General features: G+C 28.6%; 1 protein-coding gene across 2 annotated transcripts in view; it reads left to right on the forward strand.

Annotated features, from left to right (window-relative positions):
* The window catches only part of LOC129983884 (inactive tyrosine-protein kinase transmembrane receptor ROR1-like), a 394,447-nt gene that overhangs the window by 237,843 nt on the left and 131,686 nt on the right, over positions 1–24,918 (forward strand). For both annotated transcript variants that reach the window (XM_056093570.1, XM_056093571.1), the window contains exon 5: positions 3,952–4,024. In XM_056093570.1, the coding sequence (XP_055949545.1) occupies positions 3,952–4,024 (73 nt within the window). The remainder of the gene's footprint in view (positions 1–3,951; positions 4,025–24,918) is intronic.

A 24,918-nucleotide genomic window follows, 5' to 3' on the forward strand; every position in this document is an offset into this window, starting at 1 on the left:
AATTACAGTATTGTGGCTTCATTTTAGAGCACGGTTTCCTCTTTTTGTATTAAATCTACTCTGATATTAACAGATTCAGATTAGTATAACTAGCAAGAAAATTGTCTTAGAAATTTTTCACAATTGGATTTAAAAATATTTTATCATGCTTGAACCGGATTCGAATAATAAAACTCGTTGTTTCATAGGCAAAACCATTTATTTCTATATCTATTTGAAATACTATATATAAGATCATTGAAATACACTATGAAAAAAATAAACGCGGACTTAATCGCAGTTGCCAAAAGGTATTGACAAATACTACAAAAAAGTTTACGAAAGAAAAGTTTAAAAACATTAAAAGCCAGACGATTCCTAGACAGTTAAAATTTTTTTGAAAGAACAGCTATGAAACCAGCTGCCAAATATTATAAACTAATTTTTCTATCTACATAGTTTAGAAAAATATTTTCCAAAAAAAGAAGTTTGAAATTCAATTATTCAATTCAGTTTATACGATCTCTAAAGATTGCAGCTGCTTTTTTCAGTTGTGTCCATTATATTTGTTTGCATATTTTACAGTAGTATTTGAAAATAAATTAATTTTTTTTCCTATTTTTTTCATACAATAGATAATTTAAAAGAAAAAAATCATTGTGTGTTATTGTAACAAAACCGATTGTAAAAACAAACTTTTAAACAAAAGAATTTTTTTTATTTGCGTATTGACAATAACAAATGTGAACATAATAATTGGGAATATTTGCAAATAAAACAAGTGAAGCTTTTTTGCATTTCTTTCCAGTTGCAACATTATCAATGATTTCTACTTAATTAAATTTATTTTCAAATTTTGCTTATATGCATACTTTTACTTTCTTAAATAAAATAGAATAATTCGATTAAGATCAAAATCGATTCTCAATAATAATAGAATTTAGAGAAAATATTATAATTCATCAAAGAATTCGAAATCGAGATTTTGACGATTTTCCATGCTTTCTGAGTTTAAAAAACATATTTTTGGAAAATGTCTGTCTGCCCGACTGCCTGTATATTTGTATAAATATAACTTTAAAATATTTGGAGCTAAAATTGGTATTTGTATGAAATTTGGTTTAAAGTTTTTACACTAAATTTATAGATTTTTATCTGATCTAATCAAAGAAAGTTTGTCTGTCCGGGTTTTTGAATATCCATTAAAACAATAAAAACAAAACGAAGAGAGCTGGATAGATGAAATTCGGTAACAGATTTAAAATCTACATAGCAGACACTTAACTTTTGAGCCAAATTCAACAAGGGGTTGTATTGAGTTTCATTAAGTATAATCAGTGAAGGATATATATTTTTTAATTTTAAGAATGGCATAACAAATTATTTTTGAGTTACAATATAACTGAAAACTATTGACAAAAAGAATCCAAGATTTTGATTTTTTTTTAATTTATTAAAATTAAAAAATTTATTTTCAGATGCTTAATTTTTACCCTACAAAACATATACCAAATCTTATGTCTAAACCTAACGGTCTATACTGTAGATGCACGGACAAGTGCATTTGTTTTCTCGAATTAAGAGTGTATTTGTTAATTGTTTGATTTGATTCCATCAATTTTCTTCTTAATTTATTTTAAATAAAGTTTTCCTACCTTATCCATTTGAATTATGAATAATTTCTTTTAATTATAATTTCATCATGATGAAAACAAGCGAACCTAACAATATTAAAAATATATTTTCTGCTCTAAAAGGATTTAATATCGATTTTGGAATTTCCTGAAGCAAGTATAACTTCACAGATTGACGGCATTGATAGGGAAATAGCGTTACTGCCAATTCAAAACGATCGCCCGTGGTTATGCGATTAGAAACGTTCCAACGCTTTGGATTTTACTCCGCAGTTACTGCAGGCCAAATTGCACGGAATAAATGCCTAATTGATGTGCTCGGAAATTCCGGAAATGCTCTGGAAAATATTAACGCAATACAATAATTTAAGATTCATTTACATGTTTAAAGGAGATTCGCGTTTCTGGTAGAGATATTGAAATTTCTATGAGTTGTCTGCGAAAATATCAAGGCATTCTGCATTTATATCAGAACTAATATTTTAAATTTAGTGTGCTTCAACTTGGAATGGTTGCTTCGTTGAGATTCATAACTTGTTAACATATGCATGATTTTAAATCACTTTTACTGGAGATGGGCGAAGAAAACCTTTTTACCAATGTTTCGTCCGTTGTTATTTAAATATGATAATTAATTTGAATATGAATATGTCTTTCACATCAAATACAATGGCGTTTTTTTAAGATTGTGAATTATTAATGTCCTTTTCATTTACTTCCCTTTATTATAAATATATCGTTTCAGAGATTCTTTCGGGAGTTGTACGGTGAAAGAAACCCGACTGAGTACTGAAAAACGATGCTTTATTTCACGGAAAACACAAAGAACAGATTTCAAAAGAGCAACTAAGGCGAATTTGAAAGAGAACTTACAGAAACTCACAACACAAGCAAACAACAAATGAATAATTTGAAAAAGTATTAGAGTTCAGAAAACACAGCTATGAAGCTCTCTTCATGATCAATAACCAAAAAAGAAAATTCACACTCACGTGAGGACATCGCTTATATTCTAAAAGAATATCAGATTTTCGAATTTTATAAAAGGATATAAGATCTTAATAGAGTTAACGCCAGAATTCTTGCATTTTCTGGACCTTTCACTTTAGTAGCCAAAGGGTTACCATATTTGCTTCCAAAATTGAAAGTCATTAACATTCCATCCGTTAAAAATATAAATTATATTATCTTTTCACAGCAATATTACATATTTGTAACATTATGTTTTTCATTCCGAAAAAAATATTGTATAAGTTAATTAATATTAAATATTACCTAAAATGCTTGCACTTGCTTTACCTGATACTACGTTGGCCTGGTGGTAAGGTAACGACGGAACTTTAGGGTTCCAAATTTGAAACCCATTTCCATCAAAGAAATTAGCGTATGTCAAATTCAATGAGGGCAAAAGTCCTCCCGCTAATATGGTGTGTAAGTTGGGAGCCTGAATATTTACTGAGGTGCTATTTTTCTCATCTGACCTCGACTCAATATTACGCGGTGCATCCCAAAATAGCCATTGGATATTTTTAAAACGGAAAATAAATTTAATAAAGCAAAATCATGCGTAGCCTAAATATAGGAATTTAATTTAGTGGTGATTATTATGGCAGTAAATTGGAAATGACTCCTGCAGTCTTTAGAGCCCTTACTCGTCCAACTCCTCTTTTTGAAGTTGCAACCCGTCATCAGAATGGAGGTAACTAGAACCTAAACTACTGTTTTATCTCCAATGGAAGCAATAATCCTCTTGATTAATAATTTTGCAGTTAATTATTAATTAAGGTTAATAGTTAAGCTCATTTTGTAATTTGTAATACTTGGGAGGATGTTACATGATATAAAATAAAAATGACAAGGAATTCTTTTTCTATTAATTCCTTAAAACTACTGTATATTTCATTTAAAAATTACTCTATATAAGCAATCTATGAGTAGCAAAGTTCGAAATTGTGTTTATTTTAGAACTTTTATTTATTTATTTATATTGTTTTGTTTCTTGCATGTAAAGATGAAATTTTGTAATCGATTATTTAGTCACTTCGATGGCCAGAGTTTTCTCTGAGTGCTTTTTTTAATAATTTTAAATAACATTTTACCAAAGCATTGCATTTTTAATGCTTTCAAATTTTGTTATCAATAGATTGATCAATATAATTAAATTTTGATTTTATTCTCATATCTGCACTTGGAGTCAATTTGAGAAAAAAAAATATTTATATTTCAAATTAAAAGCTATAAAGTTGAAAATAAGTAAAAGCAAAATTCTAATTTTTAGTGCACTAAAAAAACATGGTATAAAAAATAGTTTTTGTTACAACTATTTCTTTTTTTACAGGTCGCATGCAGTCACCCTCCATCATTCCGAATTTCCCGCCTCCGTTTCCTCATTTCCCAGCTTTAGGAGGAAGGTAAGTTGGAATATTATCAGAAAAATTTTAAAAAGTCTTGTCAAAATATTATTGCTGAAATATTAAAAAGTATTGCCTTTTTCTGCTTTTATTATATTAAACCCTCAATATTCACGATCATGCATCGCGTGGACATCGAATTATTGCTTATCAAATGCAATTAATACTGCAACTATTACATCGAATTATTGATTATCAATTGCTATTATTGCATCGAATTATGGCTTATCAATTGCAATTAACACGGCAATTATTGCATCGAATTATGGCTTATCGATTGCAATTAACACTGCAATTATTGCATCGAATTATGGCTTATCAATTGCAATTAACACTGCAATTATTGCATCGAATTATGGCTTATCAATTGCAATTAACACTGCAATTATTACATCGAATTGTTGCTTATCAATTGCAATTAATGTATCGAATTATTGCTTATCAACTGCAATTAATATTGCAATTATTGCTTTTGATCAATTGCAATTAATATTAAACCCAAGGCATCGAATCATTGCTTGTCAGTTATTAAATCTAATTATTTATTATAAATTGCAATTATTGTCTCGAATTGGTGTTTATCAGTTGTAATTAATATTGTAATTATTAAATCGAATTGTTGCATATTAATTAGCTAATATCAATTCATAATTTCCCGCTTAATGTCATGGCCTACAAAAAAAAATGTTACGGTATTAACAAGTAGAAGACAACGATTTTATTTTATTAAAACAAATTAAACGATAAATTAAAAAAGAACAAGTAATAGTATCTCTCTTGAGTTCAAAAAATATTAAATCCCATTCTGCCAAATGAGTTGGTAATGATAATCACTACAGTTAAGTTGTCATAAAAGACAGAGGCATGTCTTTAAAATATCATAAATTTCATTTGTTAACATATTTAAAAAATGGTGTAGAAACTTGGTTTAGCATTATCATAAATATAGCTTTGATATTTTAACACATTGAGTATAATAGTAAGAGTCAAAAGAAAATGGGTAACATAAAAATTGACTTTTATGGTAAAGTTTTAGATATTCTATCACCTTTGCCAAACCTGTTTTATATATGAAAAAATAAAAATCGCAAGGTGTTCCCGTGGCATGGTTAATGATACCAGCAAAATAAAAGCCATATTAACATAAAATAAAGCTGTGGAAACGAAGTAAAAATATTTATTTATCAAACATAATGTTATCGTCTAGTGAGCTGCAGACGATAAAAATAAAATAAAATGAAAAAAAAAAAATGAAAACTCGTTAAAGAAAAAGTACTAAATATAATTATAAAGTTTCTTCTAAAATATGCAGTTTAAAATTTAAATTAAATAAAAATAATTTTTATGATTCTTGATATTTGAATTTTGCTTTTTGCCAGATTAGAAGAAAGAAAAACTTTTCTCAGTGAATTCGCAGATATACAAAATAAATAAATAAGAGTAAATAAAAATATAAATAAAATTAAAGGTCTGAAAAAAATGAAATAAAAATAAAAGTTAAAAGTAAATGAAAAATAAAATAAATAATTAAAAATGAACTTTTTAGAGAAATAATTCATTAAAAAATCAATTACAGGAGATATTTTTATCATTCTTGTTGAAAATTAGTGAGAAACTTGCGAATTGTGGGCTCTAAAAATTTGAAAAGATAACGAAATTACAATATCAGAAAGTGAATTTTTAGTTTTAATTCTTAGTTTCTTTTGAAACATAAGACTTCTATTTTGAAAAGCTTTTTTAGTTCCAGTTAATTATATCATAGCTACAAAAAATTCTTAGAGCCTGAATTGTTCTCTACGTTGATGTATTAATGTATTTTTGCAATCATTAGAAACGATATTATGGCTAAATATGTGTGAAAAATAAACCAAAACTACACAAAACATTAAATAAAAAATTTTCTGCATTAAATTTTACATTGAATTCGGACTTTCAATTCAATTATCTTACGATAATCTTCGTGCTTATGTTGTCTGTTGTAAGTGCCATAGATTTGTTTGGACATCGCAGATACATAAGCACTCACACATGAAAGCATTTCTTTTTATAAATATAGATAGATGTACCAGGAACATAAATAAATTATTGTTTACAATGTCGATACGAAACTACCATCTAACAACATCCATTTTCACCTTGTTTTCGAATTTCACGAGTGCACGAACTTTTCACAATCATGGAATCCAAAAATGATCGCTCATGTAAATACTAAGATTCATCAATACGATCTACATCTACGTTTCAGATCCACATTAATCATGTATATTCAAAAAAAAAATCCCCCTTAAAAACACTTCCACCAGAAGAAAATCGCGTGTGTGTTCCTCTTCCATCAAGACAAAACCATGGATTACACCCAACAACGAAACCATAGATACTATTTATAAAAAAAAGAAACAACTACACCAAGAAAAATGGAGACCTAATTCGACTAAGATAAATGAACTACGAAGATGCAGTGGTTACTGGGAGACAGATTATGTTTCGTCACATTTCTATGACTATGGCATTCTCCCTATTGTATGAAAGGATATGATAGATAAGATTTCCTGTCTCTTCTTCTCTCTTTCTTCCCCTGTTGCCATTTTTTTTCCTGCTAGGGGAGAATGCTGTCCACCCTTCTTACATCCCTTGTCCTTTCTCCATGCCTCGAGACATTGCATTTGTCATGCTTCAGGGCGACATTCTTCCAAGAAGGGTTTTTGATGATGTATTTGGTTTGTGTTTCTTACAGTGCTTCGTCTGTAACATGTAACCATGTTTGGTTCTCTTTTTTCCCGAGATGCATCTTTTTTCTTTTGTGGAGCTTTATTATGCATGATGTGTCTGAGAGCTATTCTGTGTGATGAGTGGTCTTGCCTGCTTTCACCAGCATTGCCAGTGTGTTTAAAAATATTCAATTTGTTTTAAAGAAAGTAAGCACGTCTTTTATTATTTTTTTTACCAAGGCGCAATTCAATTTAGTTGCGCAAAAAGTTTTATTTATTGATAAACAACTTTAAGAGGTGGTTCTTTTTCTTCTTTTTTTCATTTCTTTGCGTTGTTTTCTTAAAGAATTTTTGTACTATTTTTGATCTTCTTTCATGAATAAAGAATTAGGTTCTTTTTCTTGCTTTAGTTCATAAAATGGTGTAGATTGAAGAATACGTATAAATATTTAAACAGCGTTTTGAAGATGTACTCAAATACTCTTTGTTATTTTGAGCTGATGATAGCATTCATTTTAAAAATTTCGCCGAAAAATACTATTTTAATTAAAATGTATAATTTGTGCAAACAAGAGCATATGTTTCGCTTTCAAAATTGATCTCAAATTGTATTAAATGAGTGAGTTCAAGTGATGATTTATATTTTATTCAATTTTATTAAAATGGGCATGGACAATTAATTTATACACAACTTCAAAATAATTTACTAGAAATTTGTATGACATTTATACATTTTGAAAACGATTATTATGAATACGACATTCGAACCTCTAATTATTAAAATATCGCAGGATAATAAAGTTTTTTTTTTAAAGTTATATCTGCTCAAAATAAGGCATATCTATGATTTTTAATAGAGCATATAACTCTCCAAAGTTATTTTTTACGTCAGCCAAAGTAATAAATAAAGCTATGACTTTTTTCCAAGGAAATATACTCCACATCCGACATAATTTTGCTACTGGAAATCAACAAATTATTACAAATCTAAAAGAAAAAAAAAATGAAATTTTATTTTTTAGTATTTTTACTGGCGTTACAGCTAAATTTCATTTTCATAATTGAAGGAAGTGGGATTTAATATCCCTTCTTATCAATATCTGCTACATATAAGCATTAAAATGGAATATTGTTTTGCTGTACTGGTGAATTGTTTTATATAGTACATTGAAACTTTTAAGGTAAAGCAATAATGCAAAAATTCATAATACTTTTTATGCACCTCAAAATCAACACCAATATTCAGTGATAAAGTTATCAAAGCGCTTATCATCCAGGCAAAAGATGCATCTCTCTAGCTTCAGTTTTATCAATTCTGTTTAATCTCTGTTAAACTGTCTAAAATAATAATGTTTGATTAAGAACATTTCCCAATTCTTAATCAAACAACAAATTCTAAATTCAATTTCGAATCTCATCTTATGCATTTCTCGCATTCAAATCACTAACATATAAAGGATATGAAAACTTAAGCATTACAAAGATTGTCATTTTCTATTTCAGAGCTGCTAAGACCTAAAAAATCCTAAATAAAATGATAACAAATATTACCCCCAAATTTAAGAACTCTCTCTCTCTCTCTCTCACACACACACACACACACCCGCACCTCCTACACCCACACACGTACGTGCACACACACACTCATCTTTATTATTAATAGAGATTATGCATTCAAAGTAATATACCTTTATATCTCATTCAGTACAATAAAATAATGCACTAAGAAAAGAGCTAACTCTTCAAAATTAACTTTTTGGCATTGCAACCAAATGTTTTAATAAGAACACAATTTCAAGTTATATTTGCACAAAGATTTCTTTCTAATTTAAATTACTTTCCTAAATTGCCAATTAATTAACTTTTTCCCTTCGAACAGAACGCCTTATCTTTCCGTGAAGAAAAAGATTTCCCGAAATGCATTCGAAATACTTAATTCATTCTGTCACAACCATCTGTCATTTTCGCCGCTCTTTTTTGTTTAAAAAGCACTTTCCAGGTCTTTAATAATTCATTGAGTATGAAAACTTTTTGACGTTAATGGGAGTTGTAATCAAAATGACGTAAATTCTGAGTTAAATGTTTATAATTTTGTACTGCTGTTGTTTAAAATCAAATTCAATTATCTACTGCTTTAATTAATTGTTTTCCCTTGCATTGTGAAGAGATGAAGTTGCTTATTTTTCTGAGTAATAATTTACCAAAAGAAAAATTATTTCATTAAAGTATTTTTTTTCAGAAGGCTTATGCATTTTATTTATAATATTTTATTTCTAATAAATATTTTCTTTTAATGTATACAGCAATTAAAGAACAAAGATTTTAAAAATATCGTTTTGATATGAATAACTATATAGTACTCATAAATATACTTTTATATAATGTTTGACTTTCGAGTTTCTTATCAATAAATGAGAAAAAAGTGTTTTTAAAAAAATAATTTCGTTATATTTTATATTATATTTAATATATTTTGTTAATTAACATTTTCCTAATTAAAAGTTCAGATTTCGTCCACGTCATTTGAACGGTTCTAAATTAAAACTTGTATTTTAAAATAAATAACTACGTTCAAAAGACAATTTTTAGAGGAAATATCAAACTTTTATTTAACATTCTTAATTTCTAAACATTTTTAATATAAAAAAAAACCGTTTGAATTTGGTTTCTATATTTGAGTTTTTAAGACGTTTAACTTTTCAGTCGTTTAAATAAAGATTATAAACATTAAATTTATTTAATTCGTCGATTTTAAAAGATTAACACTGACTTAAATCAAAATTAATCTTTTGAATACAAAGATTATATTCTATATAATCTTCGTTTCAATTCTGTGTTGCATCTTTAAATGTTATGTCATCCAGTTCGAAGTTTTGTTAAAATCATCTTAAAACAAACTCATGAATTCAAATCTAAGATGTAATTTTTGCACAAATTTGGTATAATAATTTCGCAAAACATTCTGAATTCCTAATTTATGGAATAAACAATCTGCTAAAAAATTTTTTATACTATAGCTTTAATAATTATAATGTGAAAAAAATTTTAAATTTCCTGATATATAATATAATGAACCCCAGAATTTAAAAATTGGATAGAAATGTAAAATACTTCTAAAATCCTGAAGTAAGTAAAACATTTCTTAAATTATTGGCAAAATTTTAATCAAATAATTTGATAAACTTCTAAACTAAAAAGTTTTTGCTCTATATCACGTTTTGCTTTCTCACTATACGTAGCATACAGAAAGTATTGTTTCCGTCAAAAAAATCGAATTCGAGATTTTGAGAAATCTACATATTTTAGATCTTCCAAAATTCGAAAACTCATTTTTGGAAAATGTCAGCCTGCCTGTGCATCTGCCTGTGACAAAGATAACTCAAAAACATTTTGATCCAGACGGATGGAATTTGGTATGTGGTATTTATAACACATTTGTAGATTTCTATCAAATTTTGAGAACTTCGCTCACTGGAAGTCTGCCTGTCCTGCTGTTTGAATATAATTTCACACAATAATTACAAAATGAAGGGAGCTAGATAGATAAAAATCGAAGAAATCTATAATCTAGACACTTATCAAATTTTGAGCCAAATGCAACGAGGGACTGACCATCTGTTGGTCTGTACATCTTTAAACAACATGATAACTGAAAGATGTAATAAATATATCAAATTTGGTACGCGATTTTGTGACTACAAGTGTAGTTTTGTGTCGAATTTTTGTTTCAGCCAGTACGGAAAAACACGTCTAAAACACAAATTTGATTTTCGAATACTATTCATCACATACCAGGAATGAATCGCCAAATAATTCACCCAGGATGATACGATAGATTCAGAAAAAAATACTTTCACTCCAAGGGTTAATATTTCGTAACTATTGTGCGCCGATGCTATGCAGGGCTTTCTATGGGATGGCACATTTATTAGAATGTATGCGAGAAAGTTCTGGAGAGACCACTTCCACTGGTTAGCAGAATAAATGAGTGTTTTCCCAAATTTGAAAATGTTTCTGACTTTTAACTGATTGATTTTTGTATCGAAGATGTGTTTTTTTTCAATGAATTTTTATACAAAAATTCATAAATATGAATATTTTATAATATTTAAAAAATAATTTGGAATGTAGTCATATACATTAATAGTTTTCGCATTGCTTCTGAATCTAATCTTTAATCTAACTAAATTCAACTCATCAAAATAACGACATGCAGTTTTTTAAAAATGACAACACTTTCTATCCCTCCTACATAAGAATTTAAAAACACGTCACTTTCCTTGTCATCTCAGAACAAAACCCTCTCTATCCCAAACAGGTGCATTAAACAACCATCCCAACAACCGCCGTGTCGGTCAAAACCTTTCTCTCCCATCAGAGGATCTTTGTCATCTGTTGTGCAGTGCTGACAACAGCGCTCTTGGTAATTTATCAGTGATGTCATATTGAATCTCATCTTCTGCAACGAGTTCCCCCCTCTCCTTCTTTCTTCTTGCAGGGGGCGAAAAGGATGTGTTCTTGTTGTCTTGTCATCGGTGTCTTTGCAGGGGTTGGCTTTTTCACCGGACTCGAGGATTAGAGAGGTGAACATATTGGAGGAAGATCGATACACTTCGGAAATTTCTGACAAGTTGGAGGGAAAAATTTTCGGGGAATCGTTATTAAAGTCTAGATGGGGGTAATTTGGGCGCTATTGTCTTTTCTTTCGGGGAGTCTTTTCTCGTATTTGTGGATCACTTTGTATTATGAATTATAGAAAACAATCACAACAATATTACTCGCAGTGAATTTAATTATTGTACTTTTAAATGAATATTGAAAATGTGTCATTCAGTATCAAATACTCAATATGTATTTAAAAGCGCAGTTTTCTGGTGACATTAAGGCTTTATAAAACATTATTTATTATATGTATAGAAAAGTTTTGTTTCATATTTCAATCCATTTAAGTTAAGAAAATGTAATCTTTTTAGCCAAGAATGAGTCAAAATCTTTATGCAATCGGTAAAATTGTAGTCATTTTGACTACATAATTTAAGAAGCAATTGTAATTCCTTTTCCTGAAGACTAGATTATTATTGCATTATTTTAATTATATTTTGTTGAATATTAATGTTTTTAAAACTTCGTTTTACTATACGATGTTTTTTTTTTCTCTTGTAATCGTATTTATTTCCATTTCAGTTCTACATTACGTGTTTTAGATTAAAAAATTTTAAGTAAATAAATTAGAACTTATTTTTAGATACTTGGCTTTCAAATTAACAATATTAATTGATAATTAATTAAGTAAAACTCCTTTACCTCATGGTTAAATATTTATCATTCGAAAATTTTAAGTTGGCATTTCAGAATTAAAATAATTGTATTAAATAGTTCATAAATTAATTATAATCTGGTTTTCTAAATAGTTTCTTATCTGGATTTCAAAGTAAATTGAAATAGTCTTTATAAATTATGAATATGTTTGAAATACATAATTTATTTAAGATTCTTAGCAAATTATTGATTTTTTTTTTACTTTCTCGTGTAAGTACTATAGAGAAAGTATAGTAATCGTCAAAAAAATTCGAACTCAAGATTTTAATAAATGCTGCACATTTTAGAACTCCCTGGGTTCGAAAAATACATTTTTGGGAAAACATGTGTTTTTCGAACTTAAAAACGCTTTGAACTAGACGGTTGAAATTCGGTATGCGGTCTATACACCAAATTTTCAGATTTCTATCGAATTTTGAGTAAACTGTGTTGAGAGGAAGTCTATCTGTCCGGATGTTCGAATATATGTTAACACTATAATTACAAAACGAGGATAGCTAGACAGATAAAATTCGATGCGCATATTTATTATCTATGGTATAAACACCTGTCAGATTTTGCGCCAAATCCAACTGCGGGTTGACTGTCCATCAGTCTGTAAATTAAAAAATAAATAAACGCGATCATTTAAAAATGTAATTATTTAAATAAATCAAATTTAATATGAGAATTTTTAACGACAAGTCAGTTTTGTATAAAATTTTTTGTCTCAGTCGGTCGAGGAAAATGTCTAAAACACAAATTGGGTTTTTGGATGTTATTATCGCATGCCAGGGATTAATCGCCAAATAACTCGCCAAGTATAGCATGATAGTTTCATTAAAAATGCTAAATTCGCGCCAAATTTAATATTTTGTAACTATTGCCCACCCGTGCTATATAAGGCGTTCTGTGGTATAACAAGGTTACTACAAGGTATGCGAGAAAGTTTTGTGGAGACCACTCTAGCTGGTTTCATGTATTACTAATTCAAGATAAAGTAAGAAACTGAAACTATTATTCTTGGAACTGCCAAATTTAGCACAAATGTACTTTGGAATAGGGAAGGGATATGCATATCAAAGAGATTTTTTGAAAATATAATTAGAATTTTAAATAATTAAATATTAAGCTAGATTTTGATGTCTCCTTTCCACAAATGCCAAAAGTATTATGCAATAAAAATAAATTTTACATCATCTTAAAATTAAAAGCCTGTTATTTCGATGATATTATTTTAATTGCTATATAATTTTTGTCTATTTTTTTAAAGTTCATTTTGTAACAATAGATTTTATTATAAAAAAATTATTTTCATTATTGCCAGTAGTATTTCATCCTGAATTTTTCAGCAGTTTTTGATGGTGAAGTTATGAAGATATGACTTGTGGTTGCATGATAAGTAGGGTTTTGTTATAGTATAAATTTAACAATTTACCGAAATATTATTCTTACAATGAAAGTTTAAAGACATAAGAAAGAAATGAAGGAACCATTTTTAACTGACTACATTTTAAAATAATTTCAGCAATACACTAAGGTTCTGAATTAAAGATCAAATTTTTAGTAAGATAACAAAAAATTAGAACGATACTCACTACAAAAAAAAAACTAAATGATTTAAGACTTCTAAAATAATAAGGATACATACATAATTATGTATTTAAAAATATTTTATATAAGGGAAATTAATCAAGAAAAAAACTTATAGAAAACATTTAATTATTAATTTTAAGAATTATCGCACCCCACAAACCAGCTCGTCGCCAATGACAGTAAGTGTTTTTGGAAATTTTGATTTTTTTTTTTGTAATACTTGTTACATGCATAATTATGAAATTTATTTTATATAAAGGAAATAATCAAGAAAAACCTATATAAAGTATCTAATTATTAATTTTAAGAATTAGCGAGCACCACAAACCAGCTGATTGCCAAAGATGGCTAGTCTTTTTGATAAAAAGTGTTTTGAAATTTCGAAACTTTTTACTAGTTTGCAGAAAGCAAGTTTAAAACTTCAAGACAATAATTGACTTTTGCTAAACATGAAGATAGATTTTAAATATTGCAAATATTTCATTAAAGTTAAGTTTCATAAATAAGATTAAAAATTAGTTTTTCTTAATTAAAAAGCAGAGAAACGAAACCAATTATTAAAACAGGAATTAATTGCTATTTTCATTTCATCGTTAATACATCAAACCGGATTGATCTTGTTTCATACACAATGTTTACAAATAATTGAACAGGAAATTTTTGTAAATCCAGATCTCTTGAAAAGCTTTGATTATAATTAAAATGTGAAATAAATTCTAAACGAAATTTTAAACTTCTAAATGTTTCATGTTGATTTACAAATTTAATTAAATATATGTTTATCACAAACAGGGATTTTATATTTAAAACAAAATGCAAGATATAAATTGTCTGTCTTTCTATTAACTACAGTTAATTAAACTAAAACCCTTAAAGCATTCGCTTCAAGATACGCGGTATAAAAAAAATCTACCGTCAACCAAACGATTTTAATAAAACTTGTTTCTACTAAATATGAAAGAGAACACAAATATTACATTTCACAGTTTCAGAAATATTTTACGTTTCCAGATTCGGAGACGGAAATTTAATTTCGTCTGCTGAAATGCGATGTAGTTTCATTGTTAATTAAATCAAGTATTATCGTTTGCTTCAATATTTGCTTTATATAACCTTAAGAATTTTTAAAAATTCATTTTCTCTTGATGCCTATGTAAATGAAGAAAAATTAATTCTTTTATGCCATATGAATAGAGTCTTGAGTTAAAAGGTTTCTCTAAATATTGAACCCATAAATCTTTTTAGTAAGGAAAGAAAATCTAAAGAGTTTTATTTTGATAAAAGAAATAATTATTTTAAAATAAGTGCGTACAAAATTAATTTTTCTTTTAGTTTAAAACAGATTATTTGAAAGAATATATAAATTATTCGATACAAAATGTATAAGATGTCTCTTTAGAAAATACATGTAAAACTTTTAAAAAATATAATTCAAAGTTGCAATTTATAATAAATGTATATGTATGTATGTATTTATAATATCTTCCATTATATTGTAAATCTTTTATGATTCACATCTTCATGATATTATAGGATTATACTTATAATTATTCTGAAGTTTGTTTTTATCTCTTAATATAATATAAATTGTAATGATTTTATACAATTTTCTTGAATTCAGCTTGTATTTTGTATTTATAAAATAAAAAAAAGAAAAAAGAGGCAGCATTTGATAATTGAACTCAAAATATATATTTAATAAAGAAATATTAATGGTGGCATTTGGTTTGCAATGATATGATAATGATTTAGTTTGCAAATATATTAAAAAATTTCAGCTCATAAAATTTAAAAAAATTCTCCAGGCCATAGCGTCAAAAATAGCATTAAAAATAGTTACTACTTTTATACATTTATTATATCTCAATGAATTTTTTTTTCTGACGAAATAGAAATGTTTCGCTTCGTTTGGATGAAGGCTAGTTACCAAAAAGTAAAAAGTACACTGAAGTTTAATCCATACAATTATAAACAATGTCATGGAATAAACAATAAAATGCACTGAAGTTCATTCGGCACAATTATAAACAATTTCATGCAATAATTAATAAAATATACAGAAAATTGCTGAAACACATAATCATTTATGGATCATCTGAAATTGTAAATTGTATATTATAATTAAAATTTATTAGTTATTGAAAAATAATGTTATTTATTTATTTATCTATACATAAACTATCGAGCTGACAGAATTTGCATTTAAAAGTTTTGTTATTTTTTAATGTATATATTATCTAGATAACTAATATAAAATGTGTGGATAATTCCTCAATTTAATGGAACAAATCAGATAATTTGTGAGAAATAATGGATAAAATTGCTAATCTTTTAAAAACACGTGAATTAGTGGATTTAAAATTTTTAAAGTAACTTTTATATAACAAAATGCATCTTTTTTTCTCTGTTGCACATTTTTATAGCTTTCATTTCTCCATTCGTATCTGTATGCTCTGAAAAATTCTTAAAACACATCCATGTATGGCACTTGAATATGCTTTATTGTAGAGCCAGCATTCTCTATAAAGGTGGCCTGGGTGCAAGAAACCATTTGGGGCCCTAATTTTTTTGTGAAGTATAATATATATATATATATATATATATATATATATATATATATATATATATATATATATATATATATATATATATATATATATATATATATATATAATATAAATTACAATGAAATCTACAATCGCAAATTTCAAGTTATCAAGTGATAACATTATTATTTTTAAGTCATTATTTCTCTTAATTAATTTAAGCCATTAACCAGTTTAAACCGGTTTGAAACAATCACGAGACTTTTCTTTTTCGATATATATAGATAATTTTTTTAAACTTTCATTTTTAATTTTTCCAGCTTGCAAACAAAGTTTTGGAGCTCGACCGATTTTGAGATGAAATAACAACTATGATATCATAGTTCTACGTCAAACTTTTAAAAACGCATCTGCTGTCAAAGAAGCATACATGATCACATACATCACATGATAACACGGACGATCATATATTATTAATGCATGTTTATTTAATGCATGATTTTGTTTTATAGTTTTTTGCAATTTCTTTTTTGATGCTTAATATATCAAGTGCATTTAAGCGTTCTGAACACATGCTTGACCGAAGATAATTCTTTATTAATTTTAACTTGCTGAAAGAGCTCTCAGCACTTGCTATAGTAAATGGCAACGTAAAAAAAGCTTTAACACAGTTAATACATTTAGAATAATTCATTATAATTATTATTTCGTATTTTTTGCAATATGTCTTGTGCGTTATTTACATCTCTTTCATTCAAAATCAAATCCTGCAGCAAACCAATTTTCTGGATTAGGTTTTCATCTACATCTTTGTTATAAAACTTTACAAAGTTTATGGAACAATTCTCTAATTCCTTTTTTTCTGAAGTTTTTATATCAGGGATTAATTGGAAACCAGAAGTTATATTTGGTATATTTTTAAGCGTATCTTCTATTTGTATAATAACAGTATCAATTACAGTGTTAAAAAATAACACCTAAATTCCTCTACCGGGTTTTTCATAACTTCGTCTTCTGCTAATTCGAAATATAATCTTTTCCTTTTTCAAATTCGTTTTACAGAAAAATGTTCTGAAATGTTCAAATTACGTTTGAGAACATTGCCCTCTACAATTTATAACATCTAAATCAAACTCACGTAATCTTTCCAATAGAGTTTTGCTAGTCCTTCTTCAGTCACATCAGTTACTTCAATAGACCCTGTAAATGACTCCTTTATAGTTAACCTCTTCTCTTGAAAATTTACATACCTGATAAGGATTGAGGTTTGTTTCTTATGGGAAATATCAGGAGTACAATACATTTGGATACTATAGTACATGGCTGCTTTTATATCATGTTTAATTTTCTTAAGGACTTCATTTCCTAATGCAGAGATAATTTGTTCTTGTGTCCTATGTGCTAAGTGATGCACAATTCTATTTTTAGAATTTAATATTTTGTTTATATGATCCATTAGCACAGGTCGTATTTACTTAATAATTCGATTAAACTTAAAATATTTCCTTATTACGCATGCTTATTATTTCATGGGTTCCTCGAAGTGGAAGATTATTACACAATTACAAAATAGAATCACATCTACAATTCTTTGAAATAGTCATTTGAGTCGTGTCGTTTCTTTACTTATATTAACTTGATTTGTTTTATCAATAGTAGAACATAAATTTTGTTGTTTTAGAAATTATTTCCAAGCAATAAAAAAATTAAAATGACAACTAGAAAGTTCATGATCTTGGATTATAGTTGACAGCTTTCTCCAGTTATTATATCCACCTATAAATCGTGTAGTCTGGTCATTTACTTTTCTTTTAGAAAACGGTATACAACAAAGCAAAATATGGAGTCTTGCGTTTTTGAATAAATTAACCAGCTGCGAATTGGGTTTCACTATTTGGCAATTTTTTAAAGTAGTAGGTAGTGAAAAAGGATCTACCTTCAGCCTTTTTAGCAAAAATTCCTTTGTGTTGTACAGGTCCGATTTTAACACAAAACATTCTAAATTTATCAGGTATAATACTTGGCCATAAACCAGGATCATTTATACTCTCTTGATCATATTTGTTATTGTCATTTCCGTCATTATTTTCTGGTTCGGTCATATTTGTATAAACACACGGTTTTTCAACAGATTTCACCGTTCCAACATTTTCATTGCAAGACTGTGTACTTTGCGCGGAACTTTCTTTCCAAGGTGAAGTTTGAATTGTAACTTCTGAAATCGAAGCAATTTCTTTGCCAGAATTACTTCGTAGCCGAAAAAACAGATCTACTTGTGACTTTTTAAAGTTTAGCTTCTCTTCTCTTCTCTCTCTCTCTCTCTTTTTTTTTTCCCTTGCAGCCGTTTTTTTTTTTTTTTTTTGTAATGCGATTTTAAAATTAATGAATCTCAACTTCAATAAAAATATAATGTATATTTATGTCTATTTATTGGTACTATAAAGGCTGAAACGTGTATTTAAAGATACCTTGTCTGGTACAAATATACACTGGAAGATGAGAAACTGCACTTTTGTGATTGACTTATGATTGTATGATTGGTTTTGATATTGTGTTTCAATGATTGCGTTTAACCTCAATGGCATTCGAAACTTTTCGATACGATTTTTGTTCCATTTTAAAATGCAAATAATTATCTTTTTATTGATATGTAACATGTTTTATTTAACAAAAAAATTTTCCTGAATTTTGATAATTTTTTAAAAATATTTTTTGCCTAATTTTGAACAACAGATTTCAATGTCCCAATAAAATTCAACCATTTTCACCGTGCCGTCCAATATTTAACACTTCCATTGATAAAAGCTAAAGAAAAAAAAATTATGTTTAATATTACCACAGTTTTAACATGAGGAAGGGAATTTTATTAAAAAATTGTAAAATAAACATATTATTTGTCAATGGATTACCGAATCTGTTATGTATTTATTGATATTATGATGTAACGGGACTCGACTCCATTAGGAATGCTCAGATATATAAAAGAGTCAAGCTATTAAAATACACGGTGTGTATGTATATATTTATATATAGATAGATATAATATCACATTCTGCTTCTTAAAAACATTTTTTGAGAGAACCATGAACATAAAGTTTATGCATAAGAAATTTAACTGAAGATAAATACATCCAATATTTTTAGTAGACGAACTAGTGACCGAAGGAGATAATGTAGAATAAAAGTTTCTTTTATGTATAAAGTATTAAATTGGCATAAAAAATTATCATTACTTCTTTCCAGTAACTTAAATGGTTAGGTTAAATACCATTATCGTTTATCATTCCGTTGTGCTATGATATAGTTAGCTGAATCCGTTTTATTACAACCAAATGATAATTAAATTACCGATAAAAACCTGCTCCATAACTCACTGCATCGTAAACACTCCCATCAAAACAATAAAAGCTACTAAAAGTGACAGTAAAGATGTGTTAAAGGGGAAAAAAATACAGAGCTAATGGCGAACTTCCGCCGTGGCTACCCCCCCATTTAAAGAAAAATCCATAAATCTCTATTTTTCTCATGCCCGATTTACGATAGGAAAAATAAAAAAATAAAAAACTCCACTCGATAAACCTCTATCACCATATATCAATCTGAAATTCCAGAAGGTAGAAGAAAAAGATAAGAAAAAAATCGTAATAATGGAAAAAAGAAAAGGTGGGGAGGGTGGAGGGTTGGCAGAAAGTTCCACACGGGCAGGCAGACGAGAATCGTAGCCCCCGAAACCGGAGGACCCTGATTTTTGTCCATTTCAGATAATTGAATCTCGTTCCTCAGGGAAACGCAAGAGACTGAGAGCTATCTTTTGTCAATGGCTATCTTCCCATTATCCTTTCTTGCCTCTCTTATAACTTGAAGGTTGGGGGCAAATATTTGGCGAATTATTGCTCTGTTTGGCGCGATTTCATTAATTCTGAATAAAAAAATAATCAACATGTTGACTGTGGTGGCGGTAATCTGAATTTAGTCTGACTTTTAGAATTTAAAAAAAAAAAAAAATCCAGATATCTAAAATATAGACTCGTGGCCTTTTTGATATTTTGTTCTAATTGTAAATGTATGATAGATTAATTACATGTGTGAAATTACGACAGAATGTGAAACATTTATAAACTTTGATAACTGGCAGATTGTTATTTTTTTTTAATTTATGAAAGAATTGGAATTTGAAAATTTCGCTTGAAACGTTACTATTTATAATATAAAAATAATTTAGTGAATAACTTGACAATTTGAAAAAAAAAAAAAATCCGCACTTTTCGTAAACTTTTTTTTCTCTTCTATTTGCTCCTTGCCTGCAATATTTGTCAATATTCATTCATCAGATTTCTTCTCTAAGGCTTTAAGATTTTAGAGTAAATATTTTCTTATCATCAAAATATCTACAGACCTTATTCAGTTTTAAGTTGTTAACAATAAATAAATGAATTTGAACTTCTAATAAAAGAAAATGTATTTTTGCCAGTGTAAACGCTCGACCGAGTAGTTGTTTGGTTTCAAGTTACTAAATTTGGCATATTTATACTTTAAAGGAAGTTGTAGAAGTTCTAAGAATGTCCTGTTAATACAAAAAGAAAAACAGTAATTTTCTAAATATTGAGGAATTGAAGAACAAATTGTCTTTGTGTCCTGGTGTATTTAAAAAACTACATCGTTCTAGTTTGTATAGTAATACGGATATTGATATCAATTCTTTTCATCAAACAACCAAGCAAACCAAATGGAAAATGAATTATTGATATATGGAGTCAATTTCTCACTGCAAGTTCTCAAATTAAGACAGACCTGTTGCACACTTTCGGCGTATACAACTTTCAAGAATCAATTCGTACAATGAAATTTTTCTGAACTTATCAGATAATAGAAGAGTAAGATCTCATATGCAGACAATTCCTTATCACAAAGTAAGTTCCCAAATTATCGGATTGTTATGATAATAACTCGAATACTGTGCTTACTAACAAAATGTCCATCACCAACATCTTCTAAGCAAGTATGCTCAGAGATGTTGTATCGGAAATCGGAAATGTATCCGATGCAGCTACACCAATAGCTGCACACTCCGAGAAAGAAATTACAACATGTTGAACTGAATCACTTCATATCCATGTACTCGGTAATGCCTGCACTGGTATAGTACACTGGTACTGGTACTACTGTACTTACAGGGAATTGCAAATCACAAATGATACCTCTAGATCTGCCATTGCTTCCAAGTTTTGGATGAATACATTGTCATAGCCAATCCATGCAATCCATGTCTTTTGAAAGAAGTACGTTTCAAATGCACTAACTACAAATCACAAATGATGCCTTTAGACCTGCCATTTCATCCAAGTTCTGGATTCCCCTAACCCCTGATACCCAGATTTGAATTACTCTCTATGAGGAATCATGGATCTTTCTTAAGAACCATGCATATACTCAAAAGATTTTTGTGGTTTGAAACGTAGCGATTTGTTTATATATTTTTTTTTTCAAAATTTCGAGTTTAAACTGTTTGATGAATATAATACTTTCTGTTTGTATACCTCATACGCGAGAAATCAAAAAACTGATATTCGGATGTTTAGTTCGAAATATGGCAGCAACATAAAAATTTTATTTTATGATGAAAATAATCTTTTATGAAAATTTTGTTTATTTCCTTGTATAAAAATTGTTTATTTTTTCATTATTATATTTGTAATGTACGGCAATTGAAGTATGCGAAATGTCTGCAGATTTGATGTGTCAATACTAGCAAGTAATATTTCAGGAATATGAAGGAGATATGCAATGTGTAAGAGCTGAACATGAAATGCGAGAAATGGTTACGAAACCATGCACGTGTTGCTTCGTGTAATCGAAATGATAGGGCTATCTGTTGAATTATGAATCTGAAGTTTTATCCATGGTTTCATTGTAAATCATAAAAAGTTTTATCCAAAGTTTTATTATTCCTTTGTTAACCACTTAACTGTTTATTTTCTTTACTATCCAATAAAATGACACCTTCTATTTTGGGAATATTTTCTCATTTTGATTCAAATGAAAATCCATTGAATACTTGACTTATCTATGTATTCGAAGAAATTTTAATATTGAATTATAATCATTATGAATGTTTTTTGTTTCTTTTTTTGCTTACAACAATCAATATTCGATAAATCGATGCACGAATGGCACTTGGGCAAAACAGTTGAGCTACAGCTCGGGTAAAATAATTAATAAATTATTTTTTATTTAGATATTATCATTATTCATTTACAGTATGTATTCACAGCCAAAAGATGTGATAAAGTCAATCTGTCTTTTTTTTAAATTCAAAAATCGGCTGTCACTCATCTTGCTGGTCCTATTTTTTTTATAAATAAGTTATTTACAAGCTGGATAAGTGAAAACAGGCTATTCTATGATAAGCATATATTTAAGCATCAAGCATTGTATTCTGTTTGTAATAATTTGTAAATCATCCAATTTACGTAAAATATCATCAGCTCGAAATCATTACTCGGTTAAAAGGTAGCATTATCTATAAATATTTTGGACCAAATTGCCAAAATTTTTCAAACAATATGAAGTCACGTGATTGCGTTCCAGGAAATTTTTTTAGAATATCTCAATAAATACTACTATTTTTGAATTTTTGCATAAAATAAATTGAAAAATAACCATTAGATAAAAATATATAAATGAAAGCCACAACGTTTTTGAAAACTGGGGGACTTTTTTTTTAATAAGAAGTATAAAGAAAAAACTTATTGGTTTTATAGTTTGTCTAATGATTTAATCAACATTTTGCTGATAATTTGACTTACTCAGTTCTTGAAATCTGTAAATTTTTAAATATTCTGATTCAACTGATAAATAATACAAAATGTTCAATGTTTTTTGTATTATGAATCAATAAAAATTTGTGAAAATCATTTTAATGTATCGATTATTTACAGTATGAGCCAAAATATACAGTACTGAAACTCGCGCATCTCGAACACGTGGTTACGTTTGTCGACGAGGCTTAGCTGTTTTTACACTTGTTCGCAGTAGTGAAAATGAAGTTGTGTTGTGCAATTGTTGTTGGAAATGGGTCTCTCGACGGAAAAAAAAAAGTATTTATAGTTGAGCATTATTTCCGCTCATACGGAAGCGGTCGTGAAAATGGACCGAGTTTGAAAATGTTGACAGAACAATTCCAAGGGAAGTTTAATAAGACGGTGTAATAAGTGGTCGAGCCATTTCTTCAGGATTTGAGAAGTTTTATCGAGCAAGGAACATTCAGATGAATAGACTGTGGTATCAACTGGACGGGGCGATCAGCTATACCGCGAGAAAATCTCTAGCCATGCTGCTGGAAAATTTCCAGGGCGAATCATTTCAAATAGTAATGACTCCCCATACCCGTCCCATTCCACCGCTCTTACACCACCTGATAACTACTTGTGGGGAAAGTTAAAAGAGAGTGGGTTCAACTGTGAAGATTCACCAAGAACTGTGTCTGCATTACGTGAGAAAATCATCTTTTTTTGCAGGAGTCTGCAGCAACCTTTGTTTCAGGATATGTTTGAGAATCTGCGTGAACGATATGAACATTCTCTACAGTTAGGCGTAGACACACTTTGAACACTTACATTACACATGCCGTGGTAAATCAACACGCTGTATGCATGTATGTTAATTTCTTTTGTTGAAAAATAAACTCACAGATGACAATAATGCAATTTTGCTCATTTTTTCATTTCAGAAGTATATAATTTTGTTCATCTTTTCATTTCGGTACTTATATTTTGGCGCATACTGTATTTTATAATTCAAGAACTATAGAACCGTTTTAAAAATTACAGTATCAAATTTGAACAAAAAAAATCTATTAATTTGATTGTAACATACAAGGATTTTCCTGAGATGATTTTCCCAAATTATAACATTTGAGAAAACAGCATTTAAAGATGCAAAATAACTTTCTTCAATGAGTTACGCAAATATAAAAATAGAAATATTCCCAAAAAATGAATGAAGAAACAAATTCACACTATTTTATAAAGAAAATTGTTCAGACATTAAGATTATTGAATAAAAATATTTCCAGTATTTTGACAGAAACTCGACTTTTTAATGTAATCGCTTTGTGAACGCATCTTGGAAAATCTTCTTCTATACAATTTCATTCATACCGGCCGGCATTCATTTGGCGTCATTCTACCTCGCCACGCAATCTTTTCCAGTAACCACCCCAAACACCGCTTTGGTATTGGCGGTGGGGGTGGAAAAAGAAGAAGAAGCAAAAGTAAAAAAGATACACCGCACCCTTCAAGTGTCATCTTTATACCCTGTTGTCATATGGCCCGTCTTCCTCAAGAAGAAAAGATAAGCGAAATTTGGACGGGATGAAAGTTGAATTTTCTGATTGGCTCGGACACGCAAAGTTGAACCGTATTTAATGAAGGATTTTTACTTAGATATATATTCCTCCTATTCTCCTTTTCCTTCCAGAAGGAAAAACGCATGAATGTATTCCGTTTTCCATTCCCTTTGATATTTCTTGTACGCTTCGAGGGGCACCGTGATTGAAAAAAGTGGTTTTCTTCTTTTATATCTTAACAATGATATATCTACAGTTGGAAATGTATTCGTTGGAGCGTGTTTCGGGGAAAAAAGGGAAAGGGGGCACAGTCATTCGACTTACACTTTTTGAAATGTCGCATTCAAGTGGGTAAGTTAGTGGGATTTGATAGGAAAAAGAGATTTCAACTTTTATATT

The sequence above is a fragment of the Argiope bruennichi genome, chromosome 9 (assembly GCF_947563725.1).
Source record: "Argiope bruennichi chromosome 9, qqArgBrue1.1, whole genome shotgun sequence".
Classification (NCBI taxonomy): Eukaryota; Metazoa; Arthropoda; class Arachnida; order Araneae; family Araneidae; genus Argiope; species Argiope bruennichi.